At 43.9% G+C, this 27,950-nt stretch overlaps 3 protein-coding genes and 2 long non-coding RNA genes across 7 annotated transcripts; 1 reads left to right on the top strand and 4 right to left on the bottom strand.

The window, feature by feature from the left end:
- The first annotated feature begins 419 nt into the window (after positions 1–419).
- On the top strand, positions 420–15,096 carry cramp1 (cramped chromatin regulator homolog 1). Of its 2 annotated transcripts, none has more exons than XM_061027168.1 (20): positions 420–535; positions 2,300–2,676; positions 4,228–4,430; positions 4,538–4,691; positions 4,952–5,035; positions 5,205–5,253; positions 5,917–6,002; positions 6,412–6,535; positions 8,302–8,383; positions 8,600–9,544; positions 9,992–10,169; positions 10,299–10,471; positions 10,581–10,655; positions 10,805–10,886; positions 11,069–11,179; positions 11,319–11,476; positions 11,754–11,940; positions 12,160–12,327; positions 12,532–12,677; positions 13,625–15,096. In XM_061027168.1, the coding sequence occupies exons 2-20, from the start codon at positions 2,301–2,303 to the stop codon at positions 13,736–13,738; spliced, it is 3,495 nt and encodes a 1,164-aa protein (XP_060883151.1). In that variant the 5' UTR covers positions 420–535; position 2,300; the 3' UTR covers positions 13,739–15,096. The 2 variants fall into 2 exon arrangements, with proteins under 2 accessions (XP_060883151.1, XP_060883150.1); XM_061027167.1 differs by lacking the exon at positions 420–535 and adding an exon at positions 1,578–1,918.
- An 815-nt stretch (positions 15,097–15,911) lies between these two features.
- Positions 15,912–20,716, bottom strand: dhrs7b (dehydrogenase/reductase (SDR family) member 7B). Its single transcript, XM_061027169.1, is given in 8 exon segments — positions 15,912–17,168; positions 17,398–17,550; positions 17,646–17,738; positions 17,856–18,066; positions 18,511–18,623; positions 18,703–18,760; positions 18,763–18,897; positions 20,608–20,716. Coding segments are annotated over 7 exon segments (933 nt in total). The 5' UTR covers positions 18,862–18,897; positions 20,608–20,716; the 3' UTR covers positions 15,912–16,962.
- Positions 15,912–27,736, bottom strand: LOC132954582 (uncharacterized). Its single transcript, XR_009665784.1, has 2 exons — positions 27,625–27,736; positions 15,912–16,638 (listed from the first exon to the last, which is right to left on the bottom strand). It is a non-coding gene; the product is annotated as an uncharacterized LOC132954582 (long non-coding RNA).
- tmem11 (transmembrane protein 11) lies at positions 22,392–26,952 on the bottom strand. 2 transcript variants are annotated; one of them, XM_061027171.1, is made up of 2 exons: positions 26,815–26,952; positions 22,392–23,778 (listed from the first exon to the last, which is right to left on the bottom strand). In XM_061027171.1, exon 2 carries the CDS (start codon positions 23,769–23,771, stop codon positions 23,262–23,264), a length of 510 nt encoding a protein of 169 aa, XP_060883154.1. In that variant the 5' UTR covers positions 23,772–23,778; positions 26,815–26,952; the 3' UTR covers positions 22,392–23,261. The 2 variants fall into 2 exon arrangements, with proteins under 2 accessions (XP_060883154.1, XP_060883153.1); XM_061027170.1 differs by lacking the exon at positions 26,815–26,952 and adding an exon at positions 26,370–26,493.
- LOC132954581 (uncharacterized) lies at positions 24,110–26,363 on the bottom strand. The gene is made up of 2 exons (XR_009665783.1): positions 25,024–26,363; positions 24,110–24,742 (listed from the first exon to the last, which is right to left on the bottom strand). It is a non-coding gene; the product is annotated as an uncharacterized LOC132954581 (long non-coding RNA).
- Positions 27,737–27,950: the final 214 nt, after the last annotated feature.

Here is a 27,950-nt window from a genome sequence, read left to right as displayed (position 1 = left end):
CTAGCTGTAACGTTGAAGCCCAGCCCATGTTTCTGGGTGATTGTCGGCAAAAGCCAAAGTCTAAATCGAGTGCATCCCAAGAGTTCCACCAGTTGATTTGACAATCAAAATGTCAATCACTTCTGGGCGGAACTTATTTTTAGCCCGAAAATAACTCTAATATAATTTATTTGAAATGCCACTTGATTATTAAGCAAATATATGATACTGTCGAAGAGAGAATCAAACTTAGTATTATGAAAATAATTATCTGGAATCTTTTACGGCACGACAGGAAGAGAACGTCAATTGGTCCTTCGCAGTAGTCCTCTCAGCAATCATTGGCGGAGCTTTCTGTCACTCAATTTTTAACCGTCGTCCTCGTGTACTTGCGACCAATCACATGATTTGTTTTCGAGTAGTAGTGGGCGTGTCTAAGCGCGTGGGCAATTGAACCGCAGGAACTGTCAACGGTAACAAGCTGGACTGTTGCCGTCAGCTAGCGATGCTAGCCCGTGTTTCTTTTGGGAATACCTCCATCGGGACTCTACTCAAGGTAATTGCTAAACTTTGACAACGCTTTTCTACATCACAAGCTGAATGAGACGCCACATATCGTGTTACGTTGAGTTTTGTTTTGGTTCGTTTGACCAGCACAGCCTTAACGTTAGCTAGCCGACATTAGCAGCCATGCTAGCTCCCACGTTATGGATGTAAAGATTGTTGTATGTGTGTTATACTTTAACAAAACTTTAACAAAGTTAACGACAGCTGTTTGTAAAGATAATTCAAGCGGTAACACTTTAGACATTTAAAGTAACATTAAACTTTAAACTTTAAGTGTTATGACAACTAGACACTGAGCTACTTTCACTGTAACACTGCAGAGAAATACAAAGTAAGAAGTGTTATATCATGCAGAGGGTTTTAATATGTTTTAAAAGTGTTTATTCAAGTGTCAAGTTAGATTAAAACGACCAGAATGTATGTCAGAGTGTAATAACATCCATACTTGTTGCCTTTACAGTACATGCTGTCAATGAGTCGTTTGAGGTGAAGTAAATAAAACCTTTATGAGTCAGTTCTTGTTGTCATTGTTGTTAGTTCAGTTACATCTCGTGGCTTATTGACTCTGTCTGACATTAAGGTCTTAAATGACAGAAAACAGCTGTGTGTGGCTGCAGAAAGCAGGGGAGCGTTATTACAATCATGCTACTCATGTACAAATACTCTTTCTTTGTTCAGCTTTCTAATGTTGTCATCCCTCTGCACTGCAGTCATCCTGGTCCATCTGATAAAAGCAGTCAGTGCCTAACAATGAGGCAAAATGATATTAATATTCCTATGATGTTTACTCATTTCAACACATTTATAATGCTATGCACACTCGCTTTGACATGCACCGGGTAAATAAAGCCTGATTGTGATTTTGAAGTGTGATTAATTGTTTGTATGAGATTATAGTAATGTTAGCTAATAGGGTTATGTGGTCAGTATTAACAAAGGCATGCTCTTTATGAAATAAATTGCTTTACAGACATGATTTGTGCAGGCGACGGTGACGTAGTGACAAGCAAAGTCCACTTGCAGACAGCTTTATAACACTATCTATGATTATCAATTCAAATGAGCGCATCCGGAATGAATAAGAGCTAAATCTTCTCTAATTCGTGCGTTAATGATCTGTAATGTGACGGAGGTGTTGTGGTTTTTATTCCTTGTTTGTAAGTTGTGGAGTAATGTTGTTGCTGATAGAAAACAGTTGAACTGCGCAGGGAGTTCAGCTCAGTCGAAGCAGAGCAAGCAGAGAGGGCAGAAAGCGGAGGAATCGCTATCGGTTTTATTATGCTCAGTTTGGTCAGTATTTGTAAATCTAACCGGTCGGACTCATGGTGAAAAGGAAGAAGACGTCGCCCGGCACAGAAGAGCATGAAAATGGGTAAATTAATGTTTGAAATAAACACTTTATTTAGAGGTCGATTGCACCGAGGGGTTTCGTTGTCGTTTCTGCAGGGCGCTAAACTGAAAAGCGCTCGCATTTGAATTTAGTTGAAATTCAACCCGAAAAATGTCATTTTGAGCGGAAAGGGACTTAGTAAAACACCACCGTTAGTTACTGAAGTGTGCTAGTTGTTGAATATAATTTATTTGAAGACGTTAAATGGAAATATTTGGTGTTGTTTTGTCGGGACTGGAGAGGGGATTTGAAACAAACAGCGGCGGCCATGTTGAGAGACACTGTACGTCGTCTTTAGAAGTTAATTTTGCACACCGCTTTGCTCCTAATGTGACAATTTGTCCCTGAATGTGTTTTTGGCAGCATGACACCGGGCTCCAGGGAGGGGATCGGTGTCGATGGGAGGAGGAATCCGTCCAGAAAGCCCGAAGGTTGCGACGAGGAGGAGAGCGGAGAGCAGGCGAGCGAGGAGCGCAGTACAAAGGGAGACGACGGAGTGGAGATCCTTAATCCATCAGCCACGGCTCTCAGCCCCGGTTCAGCTCCGGTCCTCCCCGCCTCTCCACCGAACCGAGCCGTTCTAGGCTCGACCCAGCATCCCCAGACCTCCGCGGAGCCCGCCCCTCAGTGTCAGGACCAGCATCATTTTCTGCGATCCAGCGTCCGACCTCCGAGCAAACGGATCCGGAAGGATTCAATCGGCTCGGCCATCAATGGACATGGCGGGGCGAAATCGAAAGGTACCGTAGGTGACCGGCTTCTGGGAAAAGTGTGCATGGCTGGGATTAGCAGGGGGTCGGTGTCCTCACTAATAAGTGTGTCACTGTGTTTGTGTATCAGTGATGGTGGGCTCACTGATGTGTTGCTGCTGCATGTTCCCTCTGTGGGTTGCCGGCTCTCTGAACCATCCTGTGAACACTTTGTGAGGAGAGTTACTCCTGAAACATCTAAATGAAGCTGTCATCCGACCCCTTTAATTTACAGTGTGTGCTCAACATGTCATCATCAGTTCAAAAACACAAGGCTGTTATGACTGTCTTTATCAGGTGTAGTAAAATGAAACAGGCGGAGGAGTGGTGAAGTGTCTGCATAGAAATACAAACAAGACGGGGGGAGCTGCACACTGTTTTCTTTTCTTTATGAAGTAGTAAAAAATGGCAACATTGACTTTATCCTCTGCTCCAAACAGTTGTTGATTAAATTCAATTATTTTTTCGAGAATATATTTGAGACAAAAAAAGTTGAATTATCCAAACACGTCACCAAAATAACCGTGAAGTGTTTGTGATGAATAATTTCTCACACCGCGTCACCGTGGTGAGTGGAAATATTTTCAGAGGCAGAAATAACTACACTGAGAGGTGATTATTAAATACAGACTTTTGAGCCCAAAGGATTTAATGAATGATAAACACAAATCAACATGTGCAGAAGGGTCAGGGTCTCTGTAGCATCAGTCTCACCTGTTTGCTCAGGCATCTCCTGCTTTGTTGTAAACCAGTCATTGAAGTGTTTCACCACCAAACAGAACAAACATTCTTCTTACTCGAGTGGTTGGTGTTCTCACACACACACTCATTTCACTTTGTGTTATTTTTACTTGCTCTGTGATTGTGATATCAAAAGGCACTTTAAGACTTATATCAGGTGGAAGGAAACATTTTCAATCTCTTGAAGAATTTGAACGCTCTGACAGGTCGGACTGGTGCTTTTTGTTGTTGTTGTTGGGAAGAGAAAGAGGCAGTGATTGTTTCCTCACATTTATATTTAGATTTCCAGAGTGGTTTGATAGGACGCTATATTGGTTCACGTCTATTTTAAAAGAAACACTACTGCGTTGGATCCTGTGAGCAGCCACACACATTTGCATTTGTAAATGAAAACCCATTTTGGCTGAAAACACGCAGTTGCTGCAACAGCCCCGTCCTCTGTTTTAGTGTTGAAGCCTGCTGGCTTCATGCTCGGTGCTGGAGGGAGCTCGGACACTAGAGCCCACCACGAGTTGGTTTTGGAGCATGGTACTGTGGATCTGGCTGTAGGGACTGATTGCTTTTCCTGCCTCCATGCCAGAGCTGAACCACAGAGGGGGAAGCTCTGCAGGTTTTGCAGGGTAACGGCTGTGGGCGGCTTTGTGTGCATGTATTGAAACATTTCCAGAACTACACACAATTGTTTAATTCCTCCATGTTAAACAAATCACCCAGAGCAGTAAAGAGAAATACATTTTTACCCTGATACTGAAGCTGTTTGTGCTCTCTCTCTCTCTCTCTCTCTCTCTCTGTGTAACACAGGAGCAGAGAACGGCTCCTCCTCTCAGGGGACGCTTGGACAGTCGGGGCCGGTGGTCGGCTCCACAGGAGGAGTGTCCAAGACATTGAAGGGCCAGGGGTCGGCTGAGAAGGAGGAACAATCTGGAAACCAGAAGAGAGCCCGTCGTCAGTGGGAGTCCTGGAGCGCTGAGGACAAAAACAGCTTTTTTGAGGGTCTCTACGAGGTACAGAGAGTATCCAGATCGATACGTTTAAAAGTGTTGGCTTTAATTTGTTTCTTAAAACAATCTTTTAAATATATTCTTAACGTTTGTTTTGACTTCTTCTGCAGCATGGGAAGGATTTTGAGGCCATCCAGAACAACATCGCGATGAAGTACAAGAAAAGAGGCAAACCGGCCAACATGGTGAAGAACAAGGAGCAGGTCCGACACTTCTACTACCGCACCTGGCACAAGATCTCCAAACACATCGACTTCTCCAGCGGTGAGACGCCCTTTAACCTCGTCACACGAGAAGCAAAGAACAGCATTCATTCTAGAGGAGGAGAGGCTTGTCAATTTGTTTTGAAATGCAAGAAGAAAAAAATAAACTTCTGTAATCAAATTTGTTTTAATCGGGAGAATCAAAATAATGTTTTACTGTTCCCACCCTTTGATCAGCTGAGAGATGTAGTCCCTGTTTGCCTCTCTCCTGAACATTCAGCCTCATCGTGTTGTGACTTTCTCGACCTCCTTCCTCCTCAGTGTACTCCAGAGCGCTGAAGAAATCCTCCCAAGAACTCTACGGCCTCATCTGCTACGCCGAGCTCCGCAAAAAAGTTGGAGGATGTAAGTGAAAGCCGTGCATTTGTTTTTCACTGTGCGTGTTTTCCTGCTGGTAGTTTGGGACACGAGGGATGTGATTAAAGTCGGTGTGTGTTCCCCGGTCATGAGGGGACAGCTGCTCCTGAGGGACCATGCTCTAAACGTCTCTCTGCTTTTTTTTTGTCTCTGACAGTAATGGATGATAAGAACGTGGCCAAGCTCAACGAACTCATTCAGCAAGGGTAAGAAGAAGTTCAACCTGGAAAATGTACCTCACACCCACACAGATTTTAGGTTTCTTATTTTCGAAACACAGAAAAAGGTGCTTACATTCAAACATCTGAGTTTGTCAAGGAGGTTGTTTTTGATTTGAAGTACTTGAGATCTTTATGAGAGACTGAATCGCTGTGACTTCACGATGATAACTGATGCTAGAACAATCCACAAGCAGCTAGACCAGACAGGTACAATATTTACAAGTGGAAGACAAAAGAAGGGTTGTCTGGATGCTAGAATTTTAACATTTGATAGGATACCAGTAAAAAAAAGTGTTGTTTTCAGTTATCTAAAATTCAAAGAAAACTCCTGCACTCTGTCTAAAATGCACAAAAATGTTGGAACCTGTCGGTACGGAAATGTTGTCAACATATTTGTACATTTTCGACAGAGTGCAGGAGTTGACTTTCAAATTTAGAGGACCCATTCCTCTCCTGAGCACCTTCTTATGAAATAAATATAAAACATGTAAAGTCCTAGAGAGTCTGAGACGACCTCGGGCAAAAGTAGTGAAAAAGTTTCAGTGTCATTTTTTCTACTTCCTGTGTTATTGTTATTGATTCTGAATCCTTAAAGAACTTTAAAGATGAACGTTAAAGATGTCACTGCTGTCGTGTCTGTCTGCTCAGGGCCACCACCGTACGCTCCAAAGGGAGGAACCTGCGGATTAAAGCGCCGATGTGCCGCGCGCTGAAGAAACTTTGTGACCCAGATGGTGAGCCTGTGCAACATGTCCCACACATACTGCACAAAGTAAACAAACATCGATACATCAACGCTGAGAATAAATAATAATAATAAAAACACACACAGTGGCTTTGATGAGGAACCAGGGTTTGTGTGGGCGGGGTTTTGGCTATAACAATGGCAGCATGTGGGCTAGTGGCGTTACCATGGTTACTCTGTTGTAGCAGAGTGAGGAGGAGGAGGAGGAGGAGGATGGAGGATGAGTTGTCCGACCGGCTGCCATCTTACCTCTCTGTTTAAAAAAAACAGCAAAGTACAGAAACATTATTCAACCAAAGACAGAAATCATATAACTCCTTTCATTACTGCTGGATTTGATTGAAGCATCAAAGATAGCAAATGATGTTTGTGCTCACTGTGTCCGTGTGTCCCTGCAGGAGTGAGTGACGAGGAGGACCAGAAGCCGGTGCGTCTCCCCCTGAAAGTGGCCGTAGAGCTCCAGCCACGCAGCAACCGCTCCTGGGCCCGAGTTCAGAGCCTCGCACACAACCCTCGCCTCAGGTCAGACATGCCTGTTCACTACAGTCTGGGAGGACTTCATTAGTGTTTCAACATTTCTCTAAAGCCGTGACAGACCAATATGTCTTCGTCACAAGCTGTAAACATTTCGATCCACTGCAGCCCTGCAGGAAAATCAGTGAGCAGCTTCTTGTCCACTTTCTTGTTTCACCAAGTTAGTTATTTAATTTTTGTAGCCCTGATAAAAGCTCAAACTGTGGAGAAAGCTTAGTGTCATCAAAGTCTCTGACACATGTCATGTGTTTGAAGTTCACACACGTCAATTCTTCACGTCATTGTTTTAGCTTTTCTTTGAACCCAATGAACCCCCCCGAGTTTGAACGAATACATCTCAGAGCAGTAAAACATCATGCCTGTCGGGGCTGAAGGGACACAAGACTTCAACATAAGCTTGATTGTGTTTTATGTACAAAGTCACACACGACTTGTCTTTCCTGCAGCTTGTAGTTTATATCGACATAAGAACAGATGATCATGTGTAAACTTCTGTCTACAAGAAGGGTCAGAGCAGACTCTACTTCTTGAGGAAGCTTAGGTCTTTTAATGTGTGTAGCAAAATGTTATCCATGTTTTATCAGACTGTTGTGGTAAGTGTCATTTTCTTTGCAGCCGTCTGTTGGGGCAGCAGCATCAGGGCTTGTGACTCTAAAAAGCTTAACAAGCTGATTAGGAGGGCTGGCTCTGTGCTGGGGACTCGCTGTGGAGCCCCTGGAGGTGGTGATGGGGAGAAGGATGATACAGAAACTGTTGAACATTATGGACAATAATATACATCCCTTACACAATCTCGTGTGTGAACAAAAGAGTGTTTTTAGTGGGAGGCTACGGCAGCTAAGCTGCAAAAAGGACAGATTTAAAAATACTTTTTTACCTACTGCAATTGCACTTTATAACGACTCCCCTTTAAGTAAGGACAGAAGACATTTAAACTTTTAAACTTTAGCCTGAGCTGCATATCTCAAACTGTATTTTGCACACTTGACTGCTTTTTTATAATAATTCTTTATTTATCTATCATACTATGCACTGGCAGAGCTAGTTTTTTGTACTGTTATCTATGAGTAACAGCTATCCATACCACTTTTTTATCCTGGCTATGTATTGTGGGCTCATGTTTTTTGTATGGGTGGGATATGTATGTATATATGTGTTGTGTTGTGTGTTTGTATGTATGCTGGCTGCTGGAACACCTACATTTCCCTGCTGGGATGAATAAAGTATATCTTATCTTATCTTATCTTATAAGAGGAGACTGTGCCGCTCTGCCAGATTTACTTCAAGGTCTTTCAGTCGTACAAAAACTTCACACTCGTCATAACTAAATTCTGGTTTTGTCACAATCTTGATGTCCTGTACAGAAGCCTGAAGAGGACACACATCTGTACATTTTATTTAACTCTGTTTTACAGTATTAATCAGTATGAATCATTTCAGTCCTCGAGATCTCGACTTATGAACCCCGGGATATCAACGCTTGATTTCCCGCGATAACGACTGAAATGTACTCGTCCACCAAATAAACTAATCTGATCTAATTACCGTTGAAAAGATTTGAAGATTGTCCTCAGAAATCCCAAATACACACGTAAATCATATTTATAGTTGATGGCTCAACACATAAAACACCAGACTGATGGATCATTCCTTCAGTGTGAGACCTTGAGATGTAGTGTATGTTAAAAATAAAATAACCCTGGCGTGTCTTGTAAATGAATATCCGCTTGTTTCTGTCCCTTTTTCTGATCCAGGATGGTGGTGGAGCTCCACAGGAAAGTCTCGAGTCTCATCGAGTATCTGAAGCAGAAGTGGGCGTACCACGACCAGCGGATTGTATCCTTCAAACAAACGGTTTGTACAGATCGTGAGAGTCTTTCATGCAAAGTCGTCAGATAGGATGTGTTATCAGATTACTTCAGCGAACAACATTTTTAATCATTTTTTGTTTAAGATGCTGGTATTGTGTGCTTGCACTTTATCTGTTCACATAAAGGGGGGCGTGGCCTCTTTCTCTCAGTTCTGTTTGGCTCCTTGACTCAGAGGTTTCAGCTGAAGAGTCTCATGGAGAGAGAGGCCCTGGAGGGCGGCCCGTCCAGCACGGCGTCTCCCAGTAAATCCCAGCAGGAGGAGCTCTTTCTTTTCCCCGCTGAGAGCAGCACTTTGACCACACTGCCCGGCGTGGCTCGTGTGGTTCACTCCAAGGCGTCCTGCACTGTGCACTGGCTGGAGAGCGGCAAGAACCGACCAAATGCCAAGGAACTGCCAGCTGCTCAGATTCTGGGTATTCGGACTGGCACCAAAGCTGGACGAGGAGGCCCTGGTGCCGCTGCTCCTAGTGGAGCTCCAGGGACTATGTTAGGTGAAAGTCGGCGTCCTGAGCCTCTTAACTCTGAGCCTTCTCAAGACAGTTCTCCAAAAGTAGAGGAGAAGCGACCCCCGTCTGTTTCTCTCCCTGTTACCTCTCAGCCCACTGTGGCTCCCAGTGAAGAGGGCACCGGTTTAGGGGCCTTTGAAGGGGGACGGACATGTACTGATGTGGAGTCCAGTGGGAGTTTAACAACAGCAAAGAGCATGGAGAATTTATGTAGTGGTGCAGAGGGTTCATCAGATCAGTGCACAGAGGAGCAGAACATCAGCACGTCGTCCTCCCCAGAGGCCAACCAGACTCCTCCGGCCAAACCTCCCACAAGTGGAGGTTTAGAGGAGGGGATGTCACAGAGCTCTGCACCCCTCGCCAAAGAACGGGCCGTGGAGCAGATCAGAGAAGAGGGCTGGAGCGCCCGCGATGCAGAGAACGTCACCCTGGCTGAGCTCTACTTGATGTTGGGGAAGCCTGGGAAGCTGCAGCTGGAGTACGAGTGGCAGCCGGCTCTCATCCATGTAAACAACCAGGAGGACGGGCAGACCTCGGCACAGCCCAGACCACATCGGACAAACCGGGTTCTGCGCTGCCTGCTCAAACTGGTTTCTACTGAGGTCAACCCTAAGCCTTTGGTAGGGATCAACTGTCACCTCTCAGATTTACTCATTTGAATATCCTGCAACTTAAAAATGATTCTGGTTTAAAATAGTTGTTAAAATGTCACAACAGGAGTAAAGTGTGCAACATGCATTCACAAGAAATTCCTCACAGATAGATGAAGGTTTAACTCAAGGAAATGTCACGATTGTAACTTTAATGGGTGATATTTAATACTGTGTCAGCCTTTGTTTACAAGTTTACGAGTTCTGAAGTTCCACACATGGAAAGGCAATCATTTAATTTGAAAACTGACCAACAGGTGCATTGGTTCCTAATTGAATGTTCTTGACAGGAGGAAATAATTAGTGTCTTTTTGTTCATGCACGATCACACAGAGCAGGTCATTAAATCAGCTTGTCCTAAAGTTTTCTAAAGAAGTGTTCCTGGTTGTCTCAATAAAACATCCTCCTCTCCACCAGGCTCCAGAGCTCTGCTCCACAGCCACGTCCCCACTGAAGACCCCTCTGGAGGAGCAGAACCAGGCCCTCACGCCTCCAGGGAAGGGTCCCATAGCCGGGGTCCGCAGCCCCAACTGTGGGCGACAGCAGGCGTCTGTCCGAGGGGCGCGGCTACACCTGCCCACCGCCGCAGCATCAGGTATCTCTAAATGTGCTTCACTATAAAATCTGAAGCTGACGGGTTAAACCGCTTCTTTTTCCAGAAACCGTATACGACAAATTATTTTTTAATTCACAATCATGTCTTTCTTGTTTCTCTGCCATTCAGGTGGACGCTGCCTCCCTCGCTCTCTGCTGGGCTCGACAGCGGGAAGTGACTCTGAGGGCGGTGTGTTCGCAGTCCCCACCACGCTGCCCCCCAACAGCTCACGGCACAACCGAATGTTTTCCCCCAACAAGGAGGCTGAGCTCGCCTTCAGACAGCAGCTCGACTCCATCAGTGTACGACAGAGCGTCCGTTTTTGTTTTCACCATGACTAAGACTATATTTCTTTATTGTCCACCAGAATTTACACAAATGTTCATTTGCTCTTTTTTTTTTTTTTTGCAGATGCAGTCAGATCTTTTCCTCTCCAGACAAAGAAAACCTCGAAACAGACAACTCCGGAAACCGCTCGTAGTTCAAGTAAGAGAAGAAGAGGGTTGTTACGATGAATCTATTCTGTGGTGTGAATGTTAATAAAACTGTAAATGTTTTTATAGTGTATCCCTCGGCTGTGTTGGTAAACCACAACAGGCTTAAAGATAAACTGTTGCTTCTTGTCTCGTCCTCAGAGAACACTCCTACCCCGGACTACAGGAGATACTCCTCAACACGTCTGCTCCTTCTCCATCCTCTCCAACTCCTCAGCCACAGGTACTCCTCAGAGATTAAGATTACTCGACATAAAAAGGATTCAGCAGAAATGATTATAAAACTTAAATTACGTCAAACTTCTGTTTTTAACGTTGTGGATTCCCCGCTGATCTGCTGACTAAATGTTATTTCTGTTTTTCAACAACAGCCCCTCTAATCTCTCTTCCTGTTTCTTCCCTCAGGAACTGGATCCTTCCGGCCGATCCACACTCGCCTGGCTCCTCCCACTCGCCCCCTCCCGTCTAAAACTTCCTCTGCTGTGACCGGCTCCGCAGCAGCCAGCCAGCTCTCCAGTATGCACTGCTCTTGATTTACTATCCCCAAATACATTTCACCTCTTACATTTCCAAAGCTGAAATGTATGTTAATCTCTTAAAGTTTAGTGTTTGGTTTATGTTGTTGCTTCATTTTGCATGTTAAATTCTCTCTCAGGTGCCATTGACCTTGCAGCCAAGTCTGCAGGAATCATCCCCGCCAGTCCCCGCCGGGAGCCGGACTCTCCCTCGGTTGACGACGGCGACCTGCTCCCCTCCACGCCCATCACTGAAGCTGAACCAGACTCTCAACTCCCCGAGCACGGCGTCCCCGAGGTCAGCCACTAAACATAGAAACACAAATGTCTCGTATGTAAAGACAGACATCAAGAGAGAAGCTCGTCACGTTATCTCTCTCTCATGCTTTCACACTTTTTTGTATTTTTACAGATTCCTTTCATTCTTTAGACGCCTGACATTTCACTTGTTTCACCCTCTTTGCTCGTACAGTCTGTGTTGTCGTTGTGCAGTCGGAGTCAGGCTAACATGCCGCTCTTAAAACATATTTTTGAAGAATTAACTAACCTGCCCCATGTGTGTTCACCTTCCACAGAACGGTGTTCCTCCTCCGTCTCCTGGAGTGACTGGAGGTGGGGACTCGCTCCTCTCTCCGCCGAGCGTCGCCTCCCTCCTCGACATCTCGCTCCCGGGGCCCCCTGAGGAGGCTCTGGCCCCGGGGGGACCTCAGACACACATCAGTGACTCGATCATCGAGCTCGCCATCAACTCTGCTCACTACGGTTTGTCTCTCACTTTCTATCTGGAAACTTGAAGAATTCTGTGAAGACATTTACACTGAGCGCTGTGTGTTTATAAAGACGATGGTTTCTTTCTCTCATGAGCGGCTGTGCTGCACGAAGGACGCTTTTAAAATATGTGAAGCATTCTTAGCAAAAACTTGTGAGACGACTTGTGCAGGATAAATGTTAACTAATGGCTGTCTGCGTGTTCGGCTGCAGGTGAGGAGGCTGCACTCTCTCCGGCCAAGCTGAGCAACAACGACGGCTCCAAACTTCTGTCCTCGTCTCCCTCGGTCAGCCCGTCCAGAGGCTGGATCCCCTCGCCAAGCCACGACCCCCAGTGGTACCCCAGCGACTCCTCCGACTCCACACTGGGCTGCCTCCTCTGTGGGTATTTTTCCCCTAAATAAACATTCATGAGTTATTTACTTCATCTCTGTACATCCGTAAAACCCCTACTCTCTGTGCCTTTACATCTTTATTCAAAACACTCTAAAGATGACACAGCTGCACACCTCCTCCTGCAGTGTCCTACTTGTTTTCACATGTTCTTCTGTCCTCTCACCGTCTCTCTGTCTCTCTTCCTTCCAGCCAGCATGGTCTCCCCTGATAAGAGCAGGCGGACCACCCTCACCCCCTCTGGCCCCTCCAGTGGCACGGCTCTGCTCGGTCCTAGCCTTCTGGACTGCAACTCCCATGATTCCTTTCAGTCCCGTGGCCTTCCTGATGTGGCAGAAGTAAGTTGAGTCTTCTCTAAATGATTGAGGCGTATGGTGGATGAATTTCCTATTCTTTGTTGCACACTGCAGGAATAGTTTTGGGAATTCTAAGTATTTGCTCTTTATTTCTGATTTAAAGTTCTATGACAAGATCAATACGTCTCTCATGTTTGTAGAGTTAATATGAAACTACAGCCAATGGCCTGTGAGCTCAGCTTTGTATTAAAGGTCCAATCAGTGAGATGTGTAGAGAGTGAAATGATAAAGTGATCTTACTATATGATCAGACATTAAGGAAACATGTTGAAGTGCTGGCTTCTCTGACAACAATGCAGCAGCCAGTATGTCCTCCTTCTAACTTTACATTCTGATCCTGAATGCTCTGGATTTGTTTGGACCAGAGAAGGTAAGAGGTTTTAAGGCACCCCCCACACGGCCCGTTTTGGACGCCCCTCGGTTTGCCAGATATGAGAGCAGTTATCAGGTCAAACCAACAGGTGTTGCGGTGATGGAAGCGGGCAAGAGAAGTGGTTCAGACAGAAGTGATTGTACCCGACCTAAACATGCGTGAGCATCGACTCTAGAGAAGAGGGGGCGGGGGGAGATAGCTCTCTACAATGTTTAGAATTTAGACTGCAGTACCCATTTTAACCACTAGGTGTCAGAGTTACATACTGCTACTTTAAGATGCAACACAGGAGGAAAAGCATCGCTTTGTCATAAAATGACAGATACTGGCTCACCAGTTAAGAATCTAAATTCATCTGTTAAACTGAAATGTAAAGTTGTTGTTTTCTAAGTCGTTGGTTGATCACTTTCTGTTTCTAGTATTTTCCCTTTGGCTTTTCTTTGATGGAACAAGATGAGAGGTTTTCTTCTCTATCGCTCCATCAGAAATCAGATAACCATATTCCCCAAATGTAGCACTTAACTGTGCGCTGAAAGCTCGTTGTTCGCTCTTGCAGATGGACTCTCAGCTTGCCTGTATGATGAGTGAGAGCAGCGTCGACTACATCGCCCGCTTCAACGACCTGGCTCAGGAGCTGGCTGTGACGGAGCCCTCCCTCCCCCCGCCCTGAGGAGGAGACGACCCGGCTGAGTGACCCGAGGAGAGATCTGTCCCACGCTGTGCCTCCTTCCTCCAGAGAGAGGAGGACTGTGGAGGAACACAAAGCCCCCCTAAAGCCATCCCTGCCCCATTTGTTAAAGTGCAATAATAATGTTGAACCTTGATAATCGTTCAAGGAGAGTTTGAAACAAGTTTGTTTCTGTGAACTGTTTCTTCAAGGTGAGACGCCCTTTAAAAAGACTTCAAAACACTTCAGAAAAATAACTGCGTTTACAAAACACAACCTCATGTTAAGGAAATACTATGCCATATCTGAACAAAATGTTTTCACTGATCTCGTATGTCCTGCTCTTTTGTGTGTGTGTGTGTGTGTGTGTGTGTGTGTGTGTGTGTGTGTGTGTGTGTGTGTGTGTGTGTGTGTGTGTGTGTGTGTGTGTGTGTGTGTGTGTGTGTGTGTGTGTGTGTGTGTGTGTGTGTGTGTGTGTGTGTGTGTGTGTGTGTGTGTGTGTGTGTGTGTGTGTGTGTGTGTGTGTGTGTGTGTGTGTGTGTGTGTGTGTGTGTGTGTGTGTGTTACTTCATCAAATCTACCCGCAAAATGTGTAAATCCGCCAAAATGTGCAGTTCAGATCCCAGCTGGAGGTTGATCCTCAGAGACGTAACATGTGGTGAGACGCAGAAAGTCGGATACAGCGCGGCCGGTCAGGTGGAATATAAATGACACTGCCTTTCATTTCAATGCACGCTCAGTCAGTTCAGGTTTTATCAGCTTCATTTGAGAAAAAAACGCCTGGAATCAAGTTTGTCGTTTGTTAGGATGACTTGCGATACGGCAGCTTTATGTTGGATCTACAGACGCGATCATCTGCAGCTACACACCTTTAAATCTGTGATCAAAGTACAACACAGTCGTTCATTAAGCCTCCTGGATTTTAAACTCTTTGATGACGATTATTCTGTTCTCAAGAAACATAATTTATCTTCAACTTCTCCCCTCGCTCACTCATGTTTACCTTTTGGTTGAGTTTTCAGGCGTAGTTTGGAGTGTTTTAACTCGGCTAACATGAATAACCGTAAAGAAGCGACACCTTGAGGCACTTTGATCCCACAATGTGACGACCATGTTTTCATTTTTCTTATGCAGCTGATCTTTAAACGGTCCTGGTTGCCTCTGAAGGTTCCCGGTCGTGCTACACAGCATTTAAACTCCCTGAGAATGAGCTCAAACACTAAAGCCGCGCTCGGCGCTCCACTCTGTTTTCTTAGCTTTATAATGATTCTGTTTATCAGAAGGAAAAACCTTCAGAAGATTCCTGGTCAGTTCAAAGAAAACTCCAGCTGATGTGAAGGTGGTTGGCTTCTGTCTTAAGTGTAGTAAAATAATTTAAAGTTCTTTCTCTTGAAGCTCCTCGAGGTTTCCACATGTTGAACGTGTTCTCTTTATGTGCAGAAGCCCCAAACTGACATCAGTCCTGTTATTCAAATGCATTTCTCTGTGATAATGAGGAAATCACGATGTTCTCTCACAACCTCGACTTCTGTATCTCGTTATCAGCGGTCGGTGTCCTGGCAGTCGGTGCACGCGCCTCGTGCGGAGGCTGGTCCTCGAGAGCCGGCGGCCCAGGGTTCTGGTCTGCCTTGTGGCTCCGTTCCTGCATGTCGTTCCCCACTCTCCTTCTCCCCGGTTTCTGACTCTTATCCACTGTCCTGTCAACATCGTTTTTTGTCTCGATACCACTTTTTAAAGGTCTCAGTCTCGTCTCTGAATCTAAAGCATTTTGACTCGGTCTTGTCTCGGTCTAGGACTGGGCAGACTCCAGATATTAAATCAAGACCGAGACTGAGATTAGAAGGAAAACGCTTCTTTTATTAAAGAACAAATAATTTAAATTCATTTGTAATTTCGAGAAACTGAAGGAGAGAAATGAGTCGAGATCATTTCCTCGTCACCATAGCAACATGAATGTGTTTCAAAGCTCAGATGCACAGTCAGTTTAGGGCTCGTGTATTCATGCAGTATTGTGAACGTTCGATGCGTCTGCCTTCCTCTCCGAGTGTAAACGGTTTCAAGAGCTCCGCTCGTCTCTCCACTAAAAAAAAAGATTTCAAACGTCGCTCTGCTCGAAGCACCTTGAAGATCTGAAACATTTCATCTTCTCACACTAGAAAAGAAACAACGAAGATGATTCTTACCGAGAGTAAACAGCAGGTTTTGTCTTTATTTTCTGATGAAGGATTTATTTGTACAAATTCCAGTATTCTCTGCGCTTTTTGTAACATAATGTAAATTGTTATTTGGACTATTTATTGTTAACATTTCAGAAAGTGTTGTTTAACTCTAAATTAAGATGACGTCTAAAAAGGAGAAGCTCTGTCGAAAGTTTTCAGTTTGTAAGAGTTGTTTTTATTCTGTGTATAAAGAAGGTTATAAAAAATCTGCAGTTTGTTGTGTTTGTTGTGAAAAACCAGTTTCAATACAAACTTTAACATCGAGTGTGTTGAGCCTGGAGGTGACACAGTTAAAGGTGTCAGCAGAGGATTATTATCAGTATGGAATCACCAACAAACAGAAATTAAAGGTCACATAGCCTCCTCCTCTTCTTCAATGTAAATAAGTCTCAGAGCTCCTCAAAACGTGTGTAAAAAAAGTGTCTTGTTCTAAATCCACTCTGATCCTGTATTTGATCATGTCTATAAACCCCTCTACTTCAGCCCTGCTCAGAACAGGCTGTTTCTGTGTCTGTACCTTTAAATATGTAAATGAGCTGTGTCTGACCACGCCCCCTCTCTGGAAGGGCTTGGTGTACTCGGTCTTTCTCGCTCCATGTCCTATTGTTTACGGTGAGAAGGCAGACTCAGAGGGCAGAACAAACACCTAGCTGGGGGAGTGTCACCCACCTGGGGGAGGGGCTACTGCCCTTTGTGATGTCATGAAGGGAAAATCTCGAAACGGCCTGTTTGAGTACACAGAGAGGATGGACTTTTCTCATCATTGGGGGGTTTGTAGACGGACTAGAGACACATGTTAGAGTTAGAGAAACATGGTGAAGTGATTTTGGATAATATGCGACCTTTAAGCAAAAGGCAGCCAGCGGGAAAGACTACCAAAAAGAGCCAAAATATTAGATTTAGAAGACCCTTCTCTGCAGATCTATTCACCCCTCTCCTCCATGTGACCTCCGTGTAAAGCTTCACTTTCTGTCCTCTCTGTTCTCCTCTCGTTCCTGAGCTGCTGCTTCACTCGTCTTTGGGTTTGTGCTCCTTGCGAGCGCGTGAGGACATGAGTTTGAAGAAGAGCGCGGGCCAAAGCGTGCGAAGGTAGATGGCCACATGAGGCAGAGGTCCGGCCAGGACGATGTCTTTGCTCCTCTGACGGACGGCCTTCAGAACGGCCTGAGCCACGTCCCGGGGGTCGCGACCCGACGCTGTGGTTTTATCCAGAACTGAAAACAACAAACAGGAAAACGAGCATCAGTAATAACAGCAGGAAGTCAGAGAGTCAGCTGAGACTGAAAACTGCAGCACATTTTCCCTTAATGACCAATCTGAACATTTTTCACAAACTGACCCGGCCTCCATCTTTGATTGTTGATATTCTACAAACTGCACAGTGAGTTCTGTCAGTGATTTGTTGGTTTGAGCTGATTGTTGTCAACAAATCTCCTGCCTCACCTCCGTATTTGGATCCGTCTCCTGTGACGGCGTTGACTGACAGGTTGGTTCTGATGTAACCCGGACTGATGACGCTCACCGGGATCCCGTAGCGTTCCATTTCTGCGCGTAAGCAGTCGAAGTACGCCTGGGTGGCGTGTTTAGAGGCCGCATCTGACCACAGAGAGAACAAACTGCGTCATCTTCATCAAACAAAAGGATAACAAAAACAAAAGTTTGCTTTCATTGAAGGAGAACAGGAAACGTACAGGCTGATCTGTAAGGGATGGAAATCTTTCCCTGGACACTGCTGATGACCACGATGTGGCCGCTTCGCTGGCGAACCATCGAGGGCAGGAGAGCTGTGAGGGAAGAGGAGAGTTCATGTTTGAAACATTTTGTCACCTGTGCATGAAATCATTAGAGATCATTATTAAAGAAGTTCTCCTCAGATCATTAGCGTCCTCCTCCTCGCTAACCTTGAGTCAGAGCGACCGGCCCGAAGTAGTTAGTCTCCATCACATCCCGATGAACTGAAGTGTGGGTATCCAGTATGTTGCCGCGGTAACTGATTCCAGCATTATTAATGAGCACATCCACGTGTCCGTAACATTTCAGGATCTCCTCTGCAGCGCCGTCCACCGAGTCAGCATCAGCCAGGTCGAAGGTCACGGTGCGGGGAGTGTGAGTCTGAGGATTTGAACGGAGCAGAACTTCTTTTATACCTCACTGACGTTCAAAACCATCTGATTTCATCTACAATCAAACTGTTTTAATACTTCTATGACTGCAAGGCAAGTTTATTTATGTCGCACATTTCAACAACAAGGCAATTCAAAGTGCTTCACACAAGACATCAAAAGCATCATGACAGAGGAAAGAAACATTAAAATAGAACATTTAAAAATCACTGAAATTATTAAATCTGAAAATATGTTCAAATAAAAATAATTAAAATTAAATTAAAAATAAATAAAATAACTAAAAGTAAAAAAATTAAAAGAGTTAAACAAATACAAAAAAAAAATAATAATAAAAAAAGCAGGCCAACCTCCGGCAGGAAACGACCACGAGTCATTTTTAGGTGACCCGGAGAACAAAATGTCTTGGACCCTCGGCAGTGAGCGTACACACCTGTGAACCTGCCGAGCCTGCCGTGAGCTCCTCGACCACCTGCTGCAGACGAGCTGCATCTCGTCCACACAGAACCAGCCGGGCTCCAGCAGCGTGGAAGACCCGCGCACACTCTGCAACAGAAAGGAGGTCAGAAATGTAGGAGCCTGATTTGTGCGCTTAAGAGAAGAAAGAAACGAGCAGCAGGCCGACCTTTGCCCAGTCCCGAGCTGGCGCCGGTGATGACCACCACGGCGTCCTGCAGAGCAGCTCTCCTGGTCTGAGGCGCAGCAGGATCCTGTAAAGCAGCCAGACCCCCGCACCGGCTAAAACCAGCTGAAGCACTCCTCCTCCTCCCATCACTCGCTCCATGGACAATAATCACCCTCCTCTCTCAACGCGAGCGATCTGCAAAGAAGCAGAACTGACAGTGAGCAACATTATAACATCGAAATCTCAGTGTTTCCCCTACCATTATATTGGGGGGGGGGGGGGGGCATTGTAAACCTAGGGGAAACACTGAATCTGTTGGTGATTTTTCATTGATATTTATGGTCTTAGTCTTGACTCGGTCTTGATCTCTGAAGGTCTTGGTCTTGTCTTGGTCTCGGTTAGTGTGGTCTTGACTACAACACTAGGTGACAGCTTTACTTCTATAAATCTAATAATTAAAGGAGAAGTTCATGAGTTTCAATTTTCTGTTTTCTTTAGTGTATTCAGGTTCCTGTTAAGATGAGGAAGGACTCGCTGAAGACATGACATTTGCAAAAGTTTCATCTTTTAAAAATAATAACAGGTAGTGAGCAGGATTTTATATTTAAACAACTGCAGCCGCGTTTTTCTTTAGTCCATAATCTGTTTTTGTGAGCATATTCCACTTTAAGATAAATAATGAATAAAAACCACCAAAAAGGGCTTAAAGCCCGCCTCAGTGTGACCTTGACGTGTCCTCTGTAAGCTCTCACTAAAGGGATTGTGAAAGATTTGATGTGCCAGCATTAAGTTAAGTCCCGGCGTCTACACGTCCGGTCTCCTAAGCACAATGCCAAAGGTCAACAGTGAGTACTGAGACGCACGCACGCACGCACGCACGCACGCACACACACACACACACACACACACACACACACACACACACACACACACACACACACACACACACACACACACACACACACACACACACACACACACACACACACACACACACACACACACACACACACACACACACACACACACACACACACACACACACACACACACACACACACACACACACACACACACACACACACACACACACACACACACACACAGATCCTCCTCTCTCAAAATACAGATCTGTATTTTGTTTTCTTTGTTATTCTGAGGGACACATTAGAGGAACACACCTGAAGAACACGCCTGAGGAACACACCTGAGGAACACATTAGAGGAACACACCGCAAGAACACACCTGAAGAACACATTACCATCTGAACTTAAAAAAATGACAGAGTTCAAGGTTTTTCAGACACGAGTAAAATAATGGCTGAAAATGAAGCAATCTTTGAGCACTGACTGTGTTGGTTTTTCCATTTTAAATCCTTACTTTACTGTTTGTTCTTACTTTAGTTTCTTATTTGTGTTGCATTGTAATGTCTGTATTTGTAGTATCACTGTATTTATTTACGTCTAATGCTTCTGTTTTAATCCTAAAGCCAGGGACAGGGGCTGTAAATTAGCCACAGCTATAAAACCTGAATGCCTGACATCCACTTTGTATTTTACGTTTAAAGCAACACTCATTGCAAGAGTGTCCCTGCTAACTAAACAAATCAATTAACGACTTCAGGCTCCTGAATGCACCAAATTCAGAGGAACCTTTTTCATATCCAGTAAAACTCCGAGCAGCTAAATAGGACGAGAATGCAGCATTTAGTACTTCTTTAGCAAATTTCCTGACGCCAAATTGGATTGTCGACAATGTTTATAATGACATTGTTCACTTAGAAATGCGTACGTGATAAAATTAGCTTGATGTTAAAAACTATGAGTTTAATATGCGACAGCTATATTACCACTGTACTTCATCTCTAATGTCAACAGTGGTTTTCATTCATAGCTTGAGCTCACCAAAGTTGCTGTCCTGAGGTACAAACAGCAGCGTGAGTCGGTTCTATCAACACTTCCGGGTTTATTCAACGAGAGGACCCGACGACCGAAGAGCGTTTCTCGGGCTGCATTCAGGTGCTGTCGGAATAATGGGAAAAACGAGTGTTGGACAAACTCGCGCTGTTGGAGAAACATCGCGGAAAGTCGGATAATTTTTGTAACTCGATGACCTAAGTTGATAATATATTACTTGGAAACATGGCAGCTTACAGCTAACGTTTGCTTATTGGTTAAAACATTTATTTCAACTCACATATTGTTGTAATTTTCGCATAATTTAAAATGTATATAACCTGGAAGTACATCGTAAAAATATGTTAGTTACCACGGATATCGTGATGAGAATTGAGAGATAAAAACGTATACCGTTTGAGCATCCATGTTTGTCAAAGTTATGATTTGACGTTCATACAAATCAGAAGACTCATCAACTCGGAAGATGGGGAAAGCGAAGTAGCACAAGAAGGCACCACCGCAGCGCTTCTCGCTTGGAATTGTGGGAAATGAAGTCTTGCGAAACCATCAGCCTGACATACCTCAAAGGCTGCCCTTGCGTGCATTTCTATATATTAAGATACAAGATTTAATACAGTTAAGTTAGTTTAATTGATAAATAATTAAACAGAGTTATAATTATTAATATTAAAATAAGCTTTTTCAGTCAAATCGATTTAGAACTATTTGGGAAATGTTGCTGCTGTTCAAAGACTACACAGGATCTAATTTAAACAGTACGATAGAGGCGTGAGTTTTTTGGAAATCATTCATATATCCAAACTCGATCAACAATAATTTGTCTGAATGTTTTCAAAGTTAATCTTCAGTTTCATTCTCAAACATAAAGTCAAACTTCTATCAGCAGTTTAGGGGACCTTCAGACTTTTCAGGCATCCTAAAACAAAACAAAAGTTACTAGAACAGGTTAGCTTGACCTCTGACCTTTCTATAAATAAATCCTCATGATGATGACAGGGGGCATCCTTAAATCACCAGACCTGCATGTCCACCATGAAACTGATTGTAAGCAGCCAGCTGTGAGTCAGCTGACAGAAAATGAGCCGGCTTTGGCCTCAAATCAGCAAAGAGTTGAGTCGTCTCAGGTCGTCCATCTGCAAAGCGCAAACCTCTGCTTCTGTGTTATCATCTCAGCTCACCCTGCAGAGGAATATGTTTGACGAGAGGAAACAGTAATGTGTGCGAGGGCTGTGACAGCGCCATATAAATATCTTTCTGCAATATGAACAAATACAGGAAGTTATTCCAAACAAATGCAGCGAGTTTCAAATTTAACATTTGAATCTTACAAATCACTATTTGTCAATTTGATTTTAGGACAGCACTATTGAGGAAAATATGTGATAAAGTTACACTAAATAATCAGTTTAAGCTTTATCCATAGCTGTCTGCAACCTTTCTCCTGAATCCAAAATAAATCAAGCATTTCCTGCTCACTTGAGTTTCATCTGACTTTTTGACTGCTTGTGTAACGTGTCATCACACTACTTCCTGAAACACAGTCATCCTCGTACTAAAATAAAAAGGTGGAATCAATTTGAGATTTTTTTTTTTTTAATGGATCTTTTTTATGGAAGTTTTTGGGAAACTCTTCATGAACAGACAAAACTTCTTTAACAGGTTTCAATCGGATTCTTTTCCTGCAGTCAAAGTGAAACAGACGTTTGTGGAAAGTCATTCAAAAAAGATTTAAGTGCCCGTAACGTAAAGACTTTGACTCTCCGAACTCATAACCTCAAAATTACATTTTATTTTTACAAGTCTCTCGTTCTCTCGACTCCATATTGAGTTTCTCTAATCTCATAACCGGTATTAATACAACATTTCATCTGTCACATAACGAGCCTCTTAGGGACATCTTGGAGAGTTTCCCAGATTTGAAAGTATAAGGAGCCCGTTTGAAACATACCAGGAGTTCAGATTGTTTTAGTGTTTTGAGCACATCGAGTCACAGAAATATCAAATCTTAAATATCACTCCTTTAAACAAGAAACTCTTCATGAACGACACACAATCTCAAGAAGTCGCAGCCTTTTTGTTTCTTTTCTGGACATTATGTAGAATCCATTTAATGAAAAAGAAAAAGCAAAATAAAATACAGAAAAGTGAGTTTGAAATATCCTAATGTTTAATGAAAGGGTGACGTACTGATCAGCGAGGAAGGGGTACAGTAAAACTACGAGGGAAAGGGGGAGAGAGAGAGAGAGAGAGCTCGATACTCAGAACATGACCGTCCGTTTCAACTCCGATGGCGTTCAGTCCAGAGGACCTGCTGCCGTACCCTTGAGCACTAGCCTGCTGTGTGTCAAGTATGCCGGTGGAGGGCGCTTTGGGGGAGGCGCAAGGGTACTACAGAGATAAGTGTGCTGATGATGTCACAAAAAGTAAAGGAAACGTAAGGGAACAAACAATTCCTTCTAGTTTTTACTATATCCCTCTGATCAAAGTTCAAAATGGAAGCACCCACCGCACGTGTGGCGCTACCTGCTGGGCCTGATCAGGACTTCCTGTTTTCTTACATCTGGGGGCGGACAGGTTCTGTTTTTTTTGTTGTTTTTTTCCTTTAATATGTTGGTTTTTAAACCCTCTTCAGAGTGCACTCATACCGCATAGAGTTCGTAGATCTTCTTGGCGCAGTACGCCAGGGCAGCCAGTGCTATCGTGTTATGGAGTCTCTTTCTGTGGATGTCATCCCTGCGTACCAAAACCACGGGCGTCGAGGAGGTGAGCGTATGCAGGGGCAGCCGTGAGAGTTTTTGGCTGTCGTACTCCACCTGGTACTTGCAGCAGGGGTCAAACTGCCATGAAATTCCGTAGAGGGCGGAGCAGGCCACGCTGAGGGCGCCGGCGGGCAGCGCCACGTAGCGCGAGTATTCGACGGGCAGCGAAAGGGGCGTCATGAGACACGCGGTGCCTGACAGCACGGCCGTCTTGTGCAGGCAGTTGCCCACGGTAATCCATCGAGCCGTCTCGTCTCCGATGCGTGTGGGCTCGATAACAATGTATTTATACTGGGCCTCCAGAGCCTGCTCCAGCTCGTACTCAAACTGGTCCTGCGCGTTCTCGCCGTTGTAGATCTCGTGCACGATGTAGCAGTCTGTCGCCGCCATCACTCCCCTGTGAGGAAACAGAACAAACAGCGAGGACGAGTGAGAGAAAGAAAGGCAGTCAAGCAAAATACTCAATCACCCGAGAGCCAAGCGATTGATCGTTATCGCAATAAAAACATGGAAAAAATCTGAATTTATCACAATGAAAAAAAAAAACACTTCATGTAGTCACACAATGTTCTTTCACTCAGAATGTGAACATTTGACCTTTTGTATAGAGGCGTGGGAATAATGTCCATGCAGTTACTCCATTTAGATGCAGTCAGACGAAGCTAAAGCTAACTATCACCTACTCTCACAGTAATTCATGCAAATTCAGTGAAAGGAACGAAAAACAGTTTGTCTGATTTATTTTGGATTTAGAAGAAACATGTTGCAAACACAGGTGATCTGTGAAACATGGAGGAAAGCTTCATTGAGATTAAGAATGTCTTCCAAAGTGTCCTGGCTTAGAGACACAGCAGCACAAAGTCTTCTCCTTCTGAGCCTTGTGTGTCTCAATGTCTCCATGAGGAAGGGGTGTCAATCCAGAGAACGTCCTGATTGAATAAATGTTTAATAAAAAGGTTTTGCTTTGCGTGTTTAGAAACATTTCTGCACAGGATTTCATCTGTGGCCGTCAGTCAGTCCTCCTGTAGAACATACAGTACCATCATGTAATGTCATTTCCAAGGTCAATGACTCTGAAACATTTCTACTATCTCCATGATTGAAGGGCACATTGCTTCATCATTATGAATCCAACGTTGATATGTATTAATGCCTCTACTCTACATGCAACTTAACATTTGATAAAGTCGATAACTTTGACTCAGGTTGGCAAAATGTTTTGATACCAATAAAACAGGAGAGGAATTAGTCCATCAAAAATTACTCAATGCAACTCTTTGAAGTGTAAACTTTGCAAACAACTTTATAACATGGTTGATCCACTCACTGAATAATCATTTAGAGTCGACTAACTCTGTAAACTCTAGCGTCCCACTAACCTTAGTTAATTTAAACACAGACAATGTGAAGTCACAATAACACAATTTTAAACTGTGAAATGATTTTAGTGAAAATCTATGGCGCCCCTAAAGGGACAAGGGCAGGGTAAAATAAAATAATATTTCTGTATCTGGTGCGCACCAGAAACTATCTCATGCTCACAATTATTTGTTACCCATGCAGGAGAATATGCACGCTGTATTTTCTCATGCGCTGGAAACTGAAAGTACGTTGTCCGCATGCGATCAGTTCTCGTGCTCACGGGCAGTTTCTTGTGAGGACAAGATAGTAGCCCTAATCAGACTGCCATTTCAAACAGCGCTATTAAGGCCCCTGTGACGTTTTGCCTTCAATATTAATGTCCCAAAGGCATAATGATCGCCCTTCTGTACCGTCTTCAGAGGAAGTAACAGAGGCAAGATGGTTTCAGCGGAGCCAGCAGAGGAGCACAGCGCTGTGTGTGTGTGCATGTCTGTGATTCTGTGTATGTGGAGTTCCTGCATCCCTGAAACGCAATGTGAACTTACAGACATGTACAAGAATATTACAACGTCACAGAATCAATATGAATGTACAACCATGTGATGAAGGCTGAACTTAGTTGCGGCACCTTTGCGGAAAAAAAAAACAGCAGTCTGAAAAGAGCTAGTTTCTCAAGCATCAGACTTTTTTCTGCCAATGTCCCCTCAGGGCCTCCGTACAAATTCAACTTTAACATGAGCAACATTTGTACATGTTTAATTTAGACAGAGTGCAGGGGTTTACTTCCAATCTTTAATGAACTTATTCCTCTCCCACACATCTGTCTAATTAAATATAAATGCAACGTGTATGTACTTTGATTTTTAAAAGCAGCCTGTGCAAAGCCGACGTGGATTTCAGTGAACCCCTGCTGCTCTCTCTTTCTCCCCCGCAGGAGCTTTTTGGTTAAAATGTGGCTGAAGATCTGTAGATTTCTCTAAAGCTTCGGTACACTTCGATGCTATTGATCATTTAAATAACAGATCTGGTAAAAACATATGTTTGGGGGTCTGTGTGAACTCTCTGAGGCCTTCAACACAGCAGCCTCACAGACAGCAGCTCAGGGGCTAAATGAAGAAATGGAAAGTCGTATCTGATACTTGTGAATGTTTTTAAAGACCACCGTGTTTCGGACATGATGTACCTCATTAGCTTCGGTCAGATAACACAGGCTAACTCGCTTGTATTGTGGAAAGTTGGAGGACTGACGAGCTAAAGTTGAGCAGCGAGAAAAGGTCGACAACACTGAACAGACAGCCGCGTTAGCTTAGCCGGGATTGTTTAGCATGTTGGTGGAAACAAACCGAACAGACTAACGACTAAACTCAACTTTTCCTCCAGTCGATCAGGTCGAGCTGAAACAACCAAAACATCACATGAGCAGCTCGTTTGTTTTCTCGCTAACGTCAGCTAGCAGTACACGTTAGCTAGCTAACGTTAGCAGTAAAAACCCGACTTGTCGTCTCTGCGTTTTACGTGAATCCCAAACGATGTGCACGTTTGACATTTCTCAAATGGTGACGCCGGTAAAAAGGTGAATCATATGAAAACATTTTGGTTTAAAGGCCAAGGTGTGCAGTAACTGACCTCTCCCTGCTTACTGGGACACCGCGCCTCCTTCCCAGCGACGCCATGTTGGAAATACAACTGTGATTGCAGTTGACGTATGAGAGCGCCTAGCCTTGTGGGTAATGTAGTGTATCAGCGTCGTTAACGTATGACACTGATGTGGATGGACACTACATTCCCCGTGATACGCTGAAGGCAGAGGACCTTCCGCTACGTATTTTATAACAGCCCACCGAAGTTTGAGAGGTCAGAGCATATTTTAATGAAGAAATAATACAAATTCACAAAATATTTATATGAAATATTACACATTACGTAAGCATATAAAATGAGTGCCAAACAAAAACCGGAACCGGACAGATGTTAATGTGTAAGAACATACACGCATACACAGCGTGTAATATTGAGTTTCAGTGATTAAGTTTTGCATTAATATTTGTGTCTGTAAACTCGAGCTACTCACCCATATTGTGCCCTCGTGAGCTCCGTCGCTGTGTCCCCGTGCACTAGTTTGAGCTACCTCTCCTGTCCGCGTGCTGTAACCTGACACCGTTCAATGTAACAACTACAATGGTTACCTGAAACCAAACGCTGTACCTGTCACAACAATTAAATAGCTATTTTCTATTAACCAGGTGAATTAATGACGCTTGTATGACGTTTTAATATAAATGCACTATCTGCTTTTTTAAACATTGCTGTACATATATAAACAACACAACTTCAGAAGGTCAACACTTTTTTTTTACACATATTTTTATCCCTGCACGGGTTATGTACATTTCTTGTATGAATCTATTTTTAATTGCACAGTTTAAGTTTGTTTCATCTAGGGGTATTCTTTAAATCTTTTTTCAGGTTAATATATATGTATGGGGGGGGGGGTAACAAATGTTTCATGTCATGTACGTCTTTGTAACCTGCTACTGGATGCTTTCCCTCAGGATCAATAAAGTATCCATCTATCTATCTATCTATCTAAATCATTCCAAAAAATAAAGACGATCCACTATGGCATCTTTACATTTCATACCTTTATTTAGAGGTCACATATACTCCTATTAAGAAATTTACAGGAGCAATATCTAAGATATCTACTGAGTTAAATCATAAAGTGACCTTACTGTATGATCACACATTAATGAAACATGCTATGTTGAAGTGCTGGCTTCTCTGACAACAATGCAGCAGCCAGTATGTCCTCCTTCTAACTTTAGATTCTGGTCCTGAATGCTCTGGATTTGTTTGGACCAGAAAGGTAGGCGATTTTAACTCCCCCCCTTGTGATGTCATGAAGGGAAAATCTCCAAACAGCCTGTTTGAACACACATTTTCTGAAAAGTGGAGCAAGCAAAAGACAGAGAGGATGGACTTTTCTCATCATTGGGGGGGGGGGGGGGGGGGGGGGGGGGGTTGTAGACAGACTAGAGACACATATTAGTGTTCTTAAAATATGATAAACGACCTATTTTAGCTTGAATATTCATTTTAACTACTTATTTCACAGACTGCACAGCACTTTATTTGACTTAATGCTGTTTTCTGTCCTGTGCAGCTGAACTGTTTCAGCCTCAGGCTCAGTGTGGTTGAAGTACCTGT

This window comes from Labrus mixtus, chromosome 20, assembly GCF_963584025.1.
Source record: "Labrus mixtus chromosome 20, fLabMix1.1, whole genome shotgun sequence".
Lineage (NCBI taxonomy): Eukaryota > Metazoa > Chordata > Actinopteri > Labriformes > Labridae > Labrus > Labrus mixtus.
This window is presented reverse-complemented; position numbering and strand designations above follow the sequence as displayed.

What these genes read in the sequence shown, in the direction of transcription:
- tmem11 (XM_061027170.1), bottom strand. Translation starts at nt 26,416, where the DNA reads ATGGCGTCGCTGGGAAGGAGGCGCGGTGTCCCAGTAAGCAGGGAGAG. An exon ending in GTCCCAGTAAGCAGGGAGAG is followed by an intron (nt 23,779 to 26,369) that starts GTCAGTTACTGC and finishes GTTTCCTCACAG; the next exon opens with GGGAGTGATGGCGGCGACAG.
- cramp1 (XM_061027167.1), top strand. Translation starts at nt 1,869, where the DNA reads ATGGTGAAAAGGAAGAAGACGTCGCCCGGCACAGAAGAGCATGAAAAT. An exon ending in GAAACTTTGTGACCCAGATG is followed by an intron (nt 6,003 to 6,411) that starts GTGAGCCTGTGC and finishes GTGTCCCTGCAG; the next exon opens with GAGTGAGTGACGAGGAGGAC. An exon ending in AGGTCAACCCTAAGCCTTTG is followed by an intron (nt 9,545 to 9,991) that starts GTAGGGATCAAC and finishes CCTCTCCACCAG; the next exon opens with GCTCCAGAGCTCTGCTCCAC.